This window comes from Lepus europaeus, chromosome X (genome assembly GCF_033115175.1).
Source record: "Lepus europaeus isolate LE1 chromosome X, mLepTim1.pri, whole genome shotgun sequence".
Classification (NCBI taxonomy): domain Eukaryota; kingdom Metazoa; phylum Chordata; class Mammalia; order Lagomorpha; family Leporidae; genus Lepus; species Lepus europaeus.
In genome coordinates, this window is record NC_084850.1 from 26,789,110 (window position 1) to 26,802,088 (window position 12,979).

General features: G+C 39.8%; 1 protein-coding gene across 5 annotated transcripts in view; it reads left to right on the plus strand.

The window, feature by feature from the left end:
- Window positions 1-12,979, plus strand: part of SMARCA1 (SWI/SNF related, matrix associated, actin dependent regulator of chromatin, subfamily a, member 1) — a 100,253-nt gene that overhangs the window by 57,373 nt on the left and 29,901 nt on the right. For 4 of the 5 annotated variants that reach the window (XM_062182947.1, XM_062182948.1, XM_062182950.1 and 1 more), the window contains 2 exons: window positions 5,203-5,313; window positions 5,561-5,674. In XM_062182947.1, coding sequence (XP_062038931.1) covers window positions 5,203-5,313; window positions 5,561-5,674 — 225 coding nt within the window. The remainder of the gene's footprint in view (window positions 1-5,202; window positions 5,314-5,560; window positions 5,675-12,979) is intronic. The other variant, XM_062182951.1, reaches the window with a different exon arrangement.

A 12,979-nucleotide genomic window follows, 5' to 3' on the forward strand; every position in this document is an offset into this window, starting at 1 on the left:
CAGTGTGAGAGAGACAGAGAGAAAGGTCTTCCTTTACTGTTGGTTCACCCTCCAATGGCCACCGCGGCCGGTGTGCTGTGGCCGGCGCACCGCGCTGATCCGAAGGCAGGAGCCAGGTGCTTCTCCTGGTCTCCCATGCGGTGCAGGGCCCAAGGACTTGGGCCATCCTCAACTGCACTCCCGGGCCACAGCAGAGAGCTGGCCTGGAAGAGGGGCAACCGGGACAGAATCCGGTGCCCCGACCGGGACTAGAACCCGGTGTGCCGGCGCCGCTAGGTGGAGGATTAGCCTGTTGAGCCACAGCACCGGCTATTTGGTCCATTTTTAAATTGCTTTTTCTTTTAAAAATTAAAAAAATATTTTATTTATTTGAGAGAAAGAAAAGGAAGAAGAAATCTTTTCCATCTGCTGGTTCACTCCTCAAATACCTACGACAACCAGAGCTAGGCCAGGCTGAAGCTAGGAGCCAGGAACTCAGTTTAGGATGTGGGCATTGCAAGTGACATCTTAATCATTGTGTCAATTGCCCACCCCTGTTTGTTTTGTTTTCTTTTTTTTAAAAAGATTTATTTCACTTATTTGAAAGACAGTTACAGAGAGAGGTAGAGACAGAGAGAGAGATCTTCCATCCGCTGGTTCACTCCCCAGATGGCTGCAATGGCTAGAGCTGTGCCGATCCAAAGCCAGGAGCCAGGAGCCTCTCCCGAGTCTCCCACGTGGGTGCAGGGGCCCAAGGACTTGGACCATCTTCCACTGCTTTCCCAGGCCATAGCAGAGAGCTGGATCGGAAGTGGAGTAGCCAGGACTAGAACCGACACCCAAAAGGGGTGCCAGCACTGCAGGCCAGGGCTTTAACCTGTTGTGACACAGCGCCAGCCCCTATTTGTTTTCTTATTGTTGAGTTTAAGAGTTCTTTGTAGATTTTGCATAATGGTCCTTTAGTCAGATGTCTTCTGTAAAATTTTCTCCTAGTCTGCGGCATTCTTCTCTTTCTCTTGACTGAATTCATTTTTGTTGCTCAGTTTCCTATCTTCTCATCTGTGACAGTTCCTCACTCTTTGCTTGTCTGTTATGACCATGACAGTTAAAAAATATTTATTTATTTAAGACGGAGGAGGGAAAGAGAGAGGGAACACTTCTTTCTGCTGGTCCACTCCCCAAATTCCAGCAGTGGCCTGAATCTAGGTCTCCCATGTAGGTGTTAGGGACTCATTTACTCGAGCCATCACCTGCCACTTTCCAGCATCTGCATTGGTAGGAAGCTGGAATTGAAGTGGAACTAGAATGTGAACCCAAGCCCTCCACTATGCCAGACTCCTGCCTCCTTTGACACTTTTGAGGAGTATTCGTCAGTTCCTCTGTAGTTTCTCTTTGAGTTTCTCTAATATTTTCTCATGATTTGACAGAGATGATGCATTTGGGGGCAAGAATACCACAGAAAGCATATTATATCCTCACTGTATCATATCAGGGAATATGTGATGCTGATATATTTTATTACTGGGGAGGAAACTTGATCACTTTGTTGAGGTGGTACCTGCTGGGTTTCTCTACCGTGAAGTTACCATTTTGATAAATAATCTTGAGGGAGATATTCCCAGAACTTTGACTCCACTGATTTTATCATCTATTGATGGAACTTCCCTACAAGAGTTAGTACTGTGGTGTTTGCCTCGTGACAATTTTGTGTTTCCCTCATTCCATCCAGAGTTATTAATTGGGATTTTTCTGTAAAAAGAGCTATTCTTTTCTCTTATTGATTTATATATTCTGTTATTTAACAGTATGTACTTGTGGTTTTTATTTTTTTTTTGAGTTATAATCCAATTCTATCATTATTTTGTTGTTGAGGTTGTTCCATAAAGTTATTGTGTTTTTTAACTGATGGAAATGAATTCAAGTGAAAAGCTCATTCTTAGGTCTTGATTTTACTGAAAAATGAGAAATGAGCCATCTGTAGATAGTGTGCTGATAATGCTTTATCACTATCATTGCTGCTGATAGTTCTTCGTTTCCTGACTTATATCTGTCTGGTTATATCTGTAATCTTAACTGTCTTATCCTGCTGAGATCGAGGTGACGGCCTCTGCACAGAATAGAAATTGCCTTCCTAATAAGCTTTGTAGCTCTCATTATGTGGTATGAATTTTATTAATCATTCTTATAAGCATATTGGTATTATAAGTATTTTATGAAGTGGAAAACACTAAATAGTATAGTCTAAAGGTCATTGGAGCATCTTCTCCACAATGAGACTTGGAAAACTTGTTAAATAGAAATAGTTTACTTACTTTTACTTAGCTTTTACTTCCAGCAAAATAATGACAAACAGATATATAGAGATTTTAATAAAAAATTGAGATTATTTGCTCTTTTATTGTGTAATGTCTGACAGTAATAATGACATCTAAAGTCAGAATTTTTGAATATTCTGAGCTGAGATTGTTTTATTTCTTTTCCTTCATATTTTCTAGATAGGTTCAGCCAACAGGTTCAAATTAATCTTTGAAGAGAATTGAAAATCTGAAAGAATATTGTTTATAAATCCAGAGAATTATAAATTGAGGTAGATTTTCAGGTATGATTTGTTGAACCAATTGCATTATTTTACCACTATACCTGGTAAATGAAGTTCATGATGGTTGACATGATCCTAAATAAATTAACTTGAATAAATTAGTTTTAATGTACTCTTGCTTAAAACAAACTAAATCATCATGATTTTTTTTTTGTTACTTTTTGACAGGCAGAGTGGACAGTGAGAGAGAGAGACAGAGAGAAAGGTCTTCCTTTTGCTGTTGGTTCACCCTCCAAAGGCCGCTGTGGCTGGCGCGCTGCGCTGTTCTGAAGGCAGGAGCCAGGTGCTTCTCCTGGTCTCCCATGGGGTGCAGGGCCCAAGCACTTGGGCCATCCTCCACTGCACTCCCTGGCCACAGCAGAGAGCTGGCCTGGAAGAGGGGCAACCGGGACAGAATCCAGCGCCCCGCCTGGGACTAGAACCTGGTGTGCCGGCACCGCTAGGCGGAGGATTAGTCTGTTGAGCCACGGCGCCGGCAGATTTTTTCTGTTTTTGAAAGTCCTGGAATTGGCATTTAGTGCTTACTTCAAAGTTGAATATGCATACCTTCAAATAAGTATAGGCTAAATGTTCAAATACATTACTTTCAGAAAATTGAACTATTACTGATTTCATTCCAACTGAGAAAGATAAACTATTGGTAATTTATAAAATTTATTTTCCATACTGTCACGTCACATTCATCCATCTGAAGTAAAAGACAAAATTTGTTTCATTGCTGTGAACATTTCTCACTTTACTCAGCCATCACATTATAATAGCCATATGTCATAGCACCCTACAGTTAGAAAGCACCTTAAAAGTCATTTACGCTAACCTTTCTTGTAACTAGGAATTTCCATTTTATAGCATCTGGAACAGATAGCCATCCTTTGAATATTGTTGTGTTGGGATCTTATCCTTCTCTGGATAGTTCATTTCACTGTTCTATGTTGTCTGGCTCTCAGAAAATGTCTTATTTGATGTAGAAGCTCCTTGATAAAAGATATTATTTTATTCATCTTTGCACCCCTGACACTGGCTTGCCCATAATGTACTAGGCACTCCGTGCATAGTTGTTAGATTATGTTGAGTAGCAATCGCTTTCTTGTAACTTTCCACATTAGTTTTAACCTTATGGAACTAAAAAGAATTTAATTCTTTCCTAGTTGATAGGCTGTCACATATGTGAATACCATCATTATGTATGTCTTTAGTCTTTACTTCTTTAGACACTGTGAAAGCTCACAGATTTTTAACCACCCTGGTCATCTTAGTTTATCATCCACTCTTAAAATATGATACCAAGGTTGGAACTCAACCTTTCATAAGATAAAATGGATTGGGACTATTGATGGTAGACTATTGGCCTCTGTTAGACCATTAATGGCTAATTTATATAAAGGCACTAGGTTAGGTACTGTAAAATCAAGTCAAAACATGAATTAGACATCTGTTCCCCAGACTGCTATTTTTAAATGTTTATTTGTTTTCATCCACATAGAGAAGGGGAAGTGGAGAGAGAGAGAGAGAGAGCGCGCGAGCGCAAGTGAGAGTGCCTCCATTCTCCAATTCCTTCAACACCCAGGACTGGGCTAGGCAAAGTCAAGAGCCAGGAACTCCATTCAGGTCTCCCATGTGGTGTCAGGGGCTCAAGCCCTTGAACTTCTCAAGATGCTTGAGCAGGAAGCTGGAATGGATACAGAGGAGCCAGGACTCGAATCTGCACTGTGATATGGGATGTAGGAGTCCCAAGTGACAGCTTAACCCACTGTACCACAATGCCCACCCCACTCCTGTTGTTAGTTTTGTCTGTTGACTGTTAAGTTGTATTTTTTAGATGATAGTGGAATAAAATTTTAAATGTTATAAATAATTTTTCATATTTCTTTAAATGTTTAATAATACCCTACATTTAACTTGTGGCAGTTTACCAATGTCTTCAACAGTGTGGTCACATTTAATCCAGAAGGTAGGTAATATCAGTGTCATTTATAGATTGAGAAAATACTAATAATTCACCCCAAAAGGTTATACAACTGGTGAAGTAGCAGAACCTGGATTTAAATCTGAGTCTTTCTGATTTCACTAACTTTTCCCATACCCCAACAGCTACTATTCCTGAAGGTCTCATTTGAACATTTCTCCTGGCTTGAAGGGAAATACACTTGTCGTGTTGCTATTCCTCATTTACCCCCTCATGTTTTAAGAATGCATACACTTGCAATAGTTACTAGAATTAATGTTACTCTTCCTTTCATAATAGCAGTTATTTACCTGTTATATGGACATAAAATCCTAAGTAGATTGTGCAGATTCTTTTCTATTACCAGGGATGAATGAATTTTGAAACATGTTTTCAAAAAGAAAAGAATAGAAAATCATCTTCGCACCTGAAATTTGTGTTCAGTACAAATTTTTTGAACTCTGGATATGTAACTGTGATTGATAAAGTATGTTTGATTCTTTCATATCTATCTATCTATAGAGATAGATACAATTATAGATGTGTATATAGATATAGCATTTATTGTAATAAAGCAACATGGCCTTGGTTTTCCCATGCTTCTGCAGCCTTCATGTACTTGATTTTGATAAAATGGTCTGGAGTAATTAATCCCTTTGTTCTTGTTTGTTGTTTATAGCTTGGTATGGTGGAATGGATTGAACCTCCTAAACGAGAACGCAAAGCAAACTACGCAGTGGATGCCTACTTTAGAGAGGCTTTGCGTGTCAGTGAGCCAAAGATCCCAAAGGTAAACTGGTACAAGGCTAGTTTTTATGTTCTGAAGATCCCTCTTCTAACATGTTCTGTGATTCAGATTTAATTATATTATTGCTGCGTCATGGTCTTTATAACAGTTCAAAGATAGTACTTCATATGGCCCAGCTGTATCAGTGAAATATTATTGTATTCATTTTCCATATGTATCAGATAATTATTTTCATCTTATGGACAGAAAACAAGTATATGTGTATGTGTAACACATTCTCCTCTCTCAGGCTCCACGGCCTCCGAAGCAGCCAAATGTTCAGGATTTTCAATTTTTCCCACCACGTTTATTTGAGCTTTTGGAAAAAGAAATTCTTCATTATCGAAAGACAATAGGCTATAAGGTAGTTTTTCAGTATTTCAGATTACTATAATACAATATTTTAAAATAATATTGTCTGTTTAGCTAGACTATTAATTGTTTCATTTTAACATGAGAGAATGTAAAAGTAAATCAAAACAGTTTTTTTAAAACCAGAAGAAGGGCAGACTTTTAGCCATGAAGATGTTCATTAACATAGTGGTTAAGGTGCCTGCGTCCCATATCAGAGTGCCTTGGTTCAATACTCATCTCTGGCTTTGGACACCGGCTTCCTGTTAATGCAGACCTTGGGAGGCAGTGGTGGTGTCCCAAGAAATTGGATTCCTGCTACCCATGTGGTACACCTGGATTGATTTTCTGGCTTCAGTTTGGTCTAATCCCAGCCAATGTGGGCATTTGGGGAGTGAACCAGCTGATAGATGATCTCTCTCTGTCTCTCTGTCTCTCTCTCTCTCTCATCTGTCTTTCTGTCTCTCAAATAAATTAAAGAAGAAAACAAAGAAGAGGTTTAACCATAAATAAAGAGTTCAGTGACTGAATCACCAATAGGATCATGACTAAGTGGCATTATTGGAGAATTATCCAATATTTGAAAATAGTAGTAATCATATGATTTTAATAATGCTAGTGTTTGAATGTTCAAATAATATGTACAAGGATCAATAAGTCTGTGGTTGATTATAATTGAATGTTGATATATGATAGCAAAATTTTGATCATTTTCTGCATAGGACCAAGAAATAATGTATTTGTGCTTATTGCTCATAAGTTGATTAAAGCTCTTTGGTGGTTAGTGCTTTGTGGTTATTTAGGTATTAGATAATAAACATGATAACTATGTAATTTTAAAGTGGTTCTTTAGAATTCAAAAAACTTTATATACATAGATAGGAACTCTCTTTTAGTGAGTGAAATTTAATGCTTGTCATGCTAAATTTGTCATATTGAGAGAGTAAGCAGTACTAAGTTATATTTTGATGTTAGAATTGACTTCGTAGTGGGTGAAGAAGATTGACCCAAAATATAATAATCACTAGTATTAACAAAATTATAAAATCATTAACAAGTTTTAATTTTATGAAATTTTCCATTTTATGAATCAGAAACTGTATTTTTAAATTTATTTTTTGGAGTTTTATCACCATTGGAACTATGACCAATGATTTTGATTAGTAGCTGGAATGTAACCAGGAAAGCTGCAGATAGATAAGATATTTAGTTATTACATTTATATTTTGGAAATAGGGCGGATCTCTAGGATGTTTCTAGTGCTTGTCCAGGGTGGGTGCATTGCTATTTGTATCAGAGTAAAACAAAAGAAAAAAAACCCTCGCTTGCTATTTATTTATGAAAGTTGAAAAAATTGAGGACACACTGTGGCACAGTGGGTTAAGTCACTGCCTGCATTGCTGACATCTGATATGGGCAACTGATTTGAGTCCTGGCTGCTCCACTTACAATCCAGCTCCCTGCTAATCTGCCTGGAAAATCAGCAGAAGATGGCTCAAGTGCTTGGGCCTCTGCACTCACGTGGGAGACCCAGAAGGAGCACCTGGTTCCTGACTTCGGCCTGGCCCAGTCCTGGTTGTTGTGACCATCTGGGGGTGAATCACTGGATGGAAGATATCTCCTACTGTCTATCTCTCTCTCTCTGTAACTAGGCCTTTCAAACAAATAAATAACTCTTAAAAAATTTAAATAAGAGCTAAAAAGTTAAGGAGTATGTCAGTGGCTAATATTATAATCTAGTTAGGGAAATGTGATTAAGTTTGAATGTACGGTTTTCCCTCCATATCTGTGGGCTTTGTGTTTGCACATTCAGCCGTGGATTGAAAATATGGCAAAAAATTGTATCTGTAATGAATATGTACAATTTTTTTCTTGTCATTATTTCCTAAGCAATATAGTGCAACCACTATATATATAGCCTTTGTCCTGTATTAGGAATAATAAATAATGTCGAGATGATTTAAAGTATATGGAAGGTGCCGCGGCTCACTAGGCTAATCCTCCGCCTGTGGCATCGGCACCCTGGGTTCTAGTCCCAGTCAGGGCGCCAGATTCTGTCCTGGTTGCTCCTCTTCCAGTCCAGCTCTCTGCTGTGGCCCGGCAGTGCAGTGGAGGGTGGCCCAAGTGCTTGGGCCCTGCACCCACATAGGAGACCAGGAGTAAGTACCTGGCTCCTGGCTTTGGATCAGTGCGGTGCGCCGGCCACAGTGGCCATTGAGGGGTGAACCAACGGAAAAGGAAGACCTTTCTCTCTGTCTCTCTCTGTCTCTCACTCTGCCTGTAAAAAAAAAGTATATGGAAGGGTGTGTGGGGTTCTATCCAAATGCTACATTATTTTATACAAATATAAGGGACTTGAGCATCTGTCCTGGAACCTATCCCCCATGGGTAGCAAGAGATGACTATTTTTAAACCAATATGACTGGATCAAATCCTTTTTAGGAAATTGTAGAAGAGTAAAATAGCTACAGTTGAACTGTCAGAGCAACCATAAAACCATGTTCAAAGACAGTAAAAACAATGCTATGTCAGAAAAAACATAAGCTACAGGTTAAAAATGCAAAATAAAAGTAGTAAAATCAATAAGTTAAAAATATCTCACAAGGTAAACAAATATATATCATCTCACTAAGGTTTGTAATGATCTTAGGTTTAGAACGTTATTTTTGTTACTTTTACTGACTTATTATTAGTGAGACAGGAAAATTAGTTGTTGAAATGTTAGACTTCCATTAGTAATAAACCAAATGCTTGTGTAGAGCATTTTATAATTTGCAAAATGTTTAACATGTACTTCGTTTGATTCCTATCATTCTCATGAAGTAGGTGTTACTATCATCTGCGTATAACAGGCGAAGGAATGGAAATTCAGAGTGAAATAACCTTGTTCCAGGTCACGTAGCTGATAGGGTTGCCATCAGCGCTGGTCTCAAACCCTCGTTCTCAGGATTCAAGTGCCTGTGCTCTTTCCACCCTGACATTCGAGGCTATTTCTGCTTGTGATGTAACCCTGCATCTTTCTACAGTCCTAAATAAGGACTGTGTTTATAGTGGTGTGGCATGCTCTTTGGGAGTTGTGCCAAGTAGTAGTCAAATAGCAGCAATAAAAAGTCATCTCTGCTGCTAGGACTGTTTATGCTCCTTCTTTGGAGATCCTGACATTTTGTTCCTTGTGATAATTACAGTGCCCACCACATTCTGGCCACAGCTCTGATTTGAATGTAAACATTGCCTTTCATTACAGGCAGTTTGTGGTTAGGGGTGAGGTCTTACAGTGACTGTTTGGGTGGGGGCCAGCTGGCAGACGATGGAGGAGAGAGGAAACCTTAGAAGACGTAGGAATGCAGGGACAGCTGCAAAGGGCAATGGAGAGAGGGAGGAGAAGGTGTGAGAAGAGAGGAACAGGATGAGAAGGTAGAGGGAAGATGACATGGAATTCCTGCAAAAGCACCCTGCTGTTTTCTCTTCTTCACCTTATAGAATGAAGCAACAGGGCCGGCACCGTGGCTTAACAGGCTAATGCTCCGCCTTGCGGCGCCGGCACACCGGGTTCTAGTCCCGGTTGGGGTGCCGGATTCTATCCCGGTTGCTCCTCTTCCAGGCCAGCTCTCTGCTATGGCCTGGGAGTACAGTGGAGGATGGCCCAAGTCCTTGGGCCCTGCACCCGCATGGGAGACCAGGAGAAGCACCTGGCTCCTGGCTTTGGATCACCGTGATGAGCCGGCCGCAGCGGCCATTGGAGGGTGAACCAACGGCAAAAAGGAAGACCTTTCTCTCTGTCTCTCTCACTATCCACTCTGCCTGTCAAAAACAAAAACAAACAAACAAACAAAAAGAATGAAGCAACAGGAGAGGGAGGAATGAGTGAAAGGATAACTTTTTGTTTTCATTTAATAGCTATTTATTGAGCACCCCTCTGTACCATGTGCTGTGTTAAGTGCTTTGGATAAACCAGGGAATGAGATGGACAAGATCTTTCACCTCCTGGAACTCACATTCTATTGGAAGAAACAGACATTGAACAAGCACAGTATAAGAATGTTGTTATTTGTGTGCTTCTGGGCAAAGTGTGCTGTGAGAGAGTTTAACCTGGGTGTCTAACTTGGCCTGGGAGATCAGGGAAGTGTGCCCTAAGGAAGTATCATTTAAGCTGAGATTAGAGAGATGTAATAAGCCACATGGAGTGTGGGAGAGGAAAGCTCAGGCAGGGGGCATCTCCTGGGCAAAGCTGTTGAGGTGGGCAGGAGGATGGTCCCTTTTCAGAATTCCAGAAGGCCAGTGTTGCTAGGGAGGGGTGAGGAAGAGAGCTCCTTGAGATGAGGCTGGTGAGTGGCGGAGTCAGATCATGACATAGTCATGAAGTTGAACTTTAGCTTTAGAGCAAAGGCAAACCACTGAGATGTTTTTAACTTAGGGAGGTGAGTAAATGGTGAAATAATAACAATGGACACTTACTTCATCCTTACTTGTATTACTTATCATTCCAAGTTCTTTATAAATATTAGCTCATTATCCTCATGACAGCCCTGGTTCACATTGTTCTTTTATGGGTGAGGAAACTGCTCATAGAGAGCTTGAGCAGTTTGACCTGAGGAATTTGCACAAGGTCATACGACTCAGAAGTGTTAAAGTGTGATCAGATTTACGTCTTGAGAAGATCACTCTGCAGTGTAGAGAATGGCGAGTTTATCTAGGGACACCAGTCAGGAGGCTGTTGAAGTATCAAAATGAGAGAAGATGGTGGTGATGTGGACTAGTGGTGGACATAGCAGGGGATTTGATATACTGCGCCACTCCTAGCCTTGTGCACTCTTCAGCCCCATTCTGCATTGCCTCTGTGTTGCTGTCTTAAGGCTTGCTTGGATTTTCTCTATGCTGAGAGTTCTCTCCAGCTGCGAATTTACCAGACAAATGTGAATACATCCTGCATGTTGGTTCTTTGTGAACCTTGTCTCCTCTATTCTTTTCCAAGAACTTAAGGACTTAAACTCAGTGGGTTTTTTAATTGAGTAAGTTTGCATTTGAGTTCAAAGTATAGAGAGATCAACATGGCATGTTAATCATTGTAAAACCCTTCTTTCAAGGAGGATGTGATACGTAGCTGTTAGACATGTCTTCTCAAGAGATAGTGAACACAGATTTTTCTACACCTCCAGAAAACTCATCAGGCCCACAGAGTGAATGGAGCTCTAGTTTATCTTAGCTCAACAAATCTGCTGTAATGGAGTTACCTGGTGTATACAGTCAGGATCCCAGAAAGGGACTCTTTTCCCACTTTCTGCTTAGAAGATTGTTAGCCAAGGGGAGTTAGGTGTTTATATCTGGGATACTGCGATTCTAGTGAGATTTTGTGTACTCTGAGTCCCCAGAGTCTTATTCTGTGGTGATTTGGGGGTGGGGCTAGTGAGGGGCTCACTAGATTGGAAACGGTTGATGAAGTTTTCCTCAAGGACCTGCTCCATTGTATTTCTATTTTCTATTTTGTTGCTTCCCTAGACCCCATATTCAACACAACAAGATCACATCAGCATTACTGATAATAAGATCTAGAGCTGAAAGGGTTGTTTTATTTGGAGCTGAGAAAGTTGCTTTGCTCTAACCACTTGGTGGCTAGCTGTGCATTACGTGTCAGTTCTTCCTGCTATCTAAGCCTTGCCCTTGTTGCAAGTCAGGCATATTCAGACGCTTCATTGCTTTCACAACTTAAAAGGAGTTGTTATATAATGTATTCAATTACATGTTCAGTAAAAATCCTTACATTGGAAGAGGATGACTCTCAATTGCAGCATAAAAGTGCAGACTATCTGGGAGTTCCATTCATTCTAAGACCTGGAGTGAGAGAGTTTTGCTGTATTTGAAGCTGAAGAAAGCTGTAGAACATTCACCACTGAAGAATTCTTTGGGGACTAATATAAACATTTGACAAATGGAGGAAGTTCCATAATCTTTGTGAGTTTTGGTAATATATGTGTGCCATCTATTTTGCGGTGGTAAGACCAAAACACAATGAGCTGATTTCAGGTCACTGTTTTCATTTTGTGTGTTTTTATATTTAATTCAGCATTCCATAATTCTATGAAATATTTACTAAACCCATTCTAAGAAATAATACCCCCAATTTTTTTCACTAGTTCATGGAACACAGCTCTTAATCATGAATTCTTTAGGGTCTGGCTAGAAATCCAAATACTAATTGTGATGCTTCCTTTTGAAGGATAATTTCTTTTTTGTATTGCTGAGGACTATAGTAAGACATAAAGTATGCATATTTCAGATATCTCTTAGGTAGCTGGTCAGTACTAATGGTTTATAATTTGTCTTCCTAGTTCTTATATAGCAATTTTTTTGCATGGCAGTCCAAATTTATTGATCTATTTTTGCTAAGCTATGCAAAATTGCAGCACTTTACATTTTTAAACTTTTATTTAATAAATATAAATTTCCAAAGTACAACTTTTGGATTATAGTGGCTTTCTCCCCCATAACCTCGCTCCCACCTGCAACCCTCTCATCTCCCACTTCCTCTCCCATCCCATTCACATCAAGATTCATTTTCAATTATCTTTATATACAGAAGATCAATTTAGTATATACTAAGTAAAGATTTCAATAATTTGAACCCACACAGAAACACAAAGTATAAAGTACTGTTTGAGGATTAGTTATACCGTTAATTCACATAGTACAACACATTAAGGACAGAGATCCTACATGGGGAGTAAGTGTACAGTGACTCCTGTTGTTGATTTCACAATTGACACTCTTATTTATGACTCAGTAATCACCCGAGGCTCTTGTCATGAGCTGCCAAGGCTATGGAAGCCTTCCAAGTTCGCCAACTCCGATCTTATTTAGACAAGGCCATAGTCAAAGTGGAAGTTCTGTCCTCCCTTCAGAGAAAGGTACCTCCTTCTTTGATGGCCCATTCTTTCCACTGGGATCTCACTCACAGAGATCTTTCATTTAGGTCGTGTTTTTTTTTTTTTTTTTTTTTTTTTTTTTTGCCAGAGTGTCTTGGCTATCCATGCCTGAAATACTCTCATGGGCTTTTTAGCTGGATCTGAATGCCTTAAGGGCTGAATCTAAGGCCAGAGTACTGTTTAGGACATCTGCCATTCTATGAGTCTGCTGTGTATCCCGCTTCCCATGTTGGATTGTTCTCTCCTTTTTAATTCTATCAGTTAGTATTAGCAGACACTAGTCTTGTTTATGTGATCCCTTTGACACTTAATCCTATCATTATGATCAACTATGAACTGAAACTAATCACTTGGACTAGTGAGATGGCATTGGTACATGCCACCTTGATAGGGTTGAA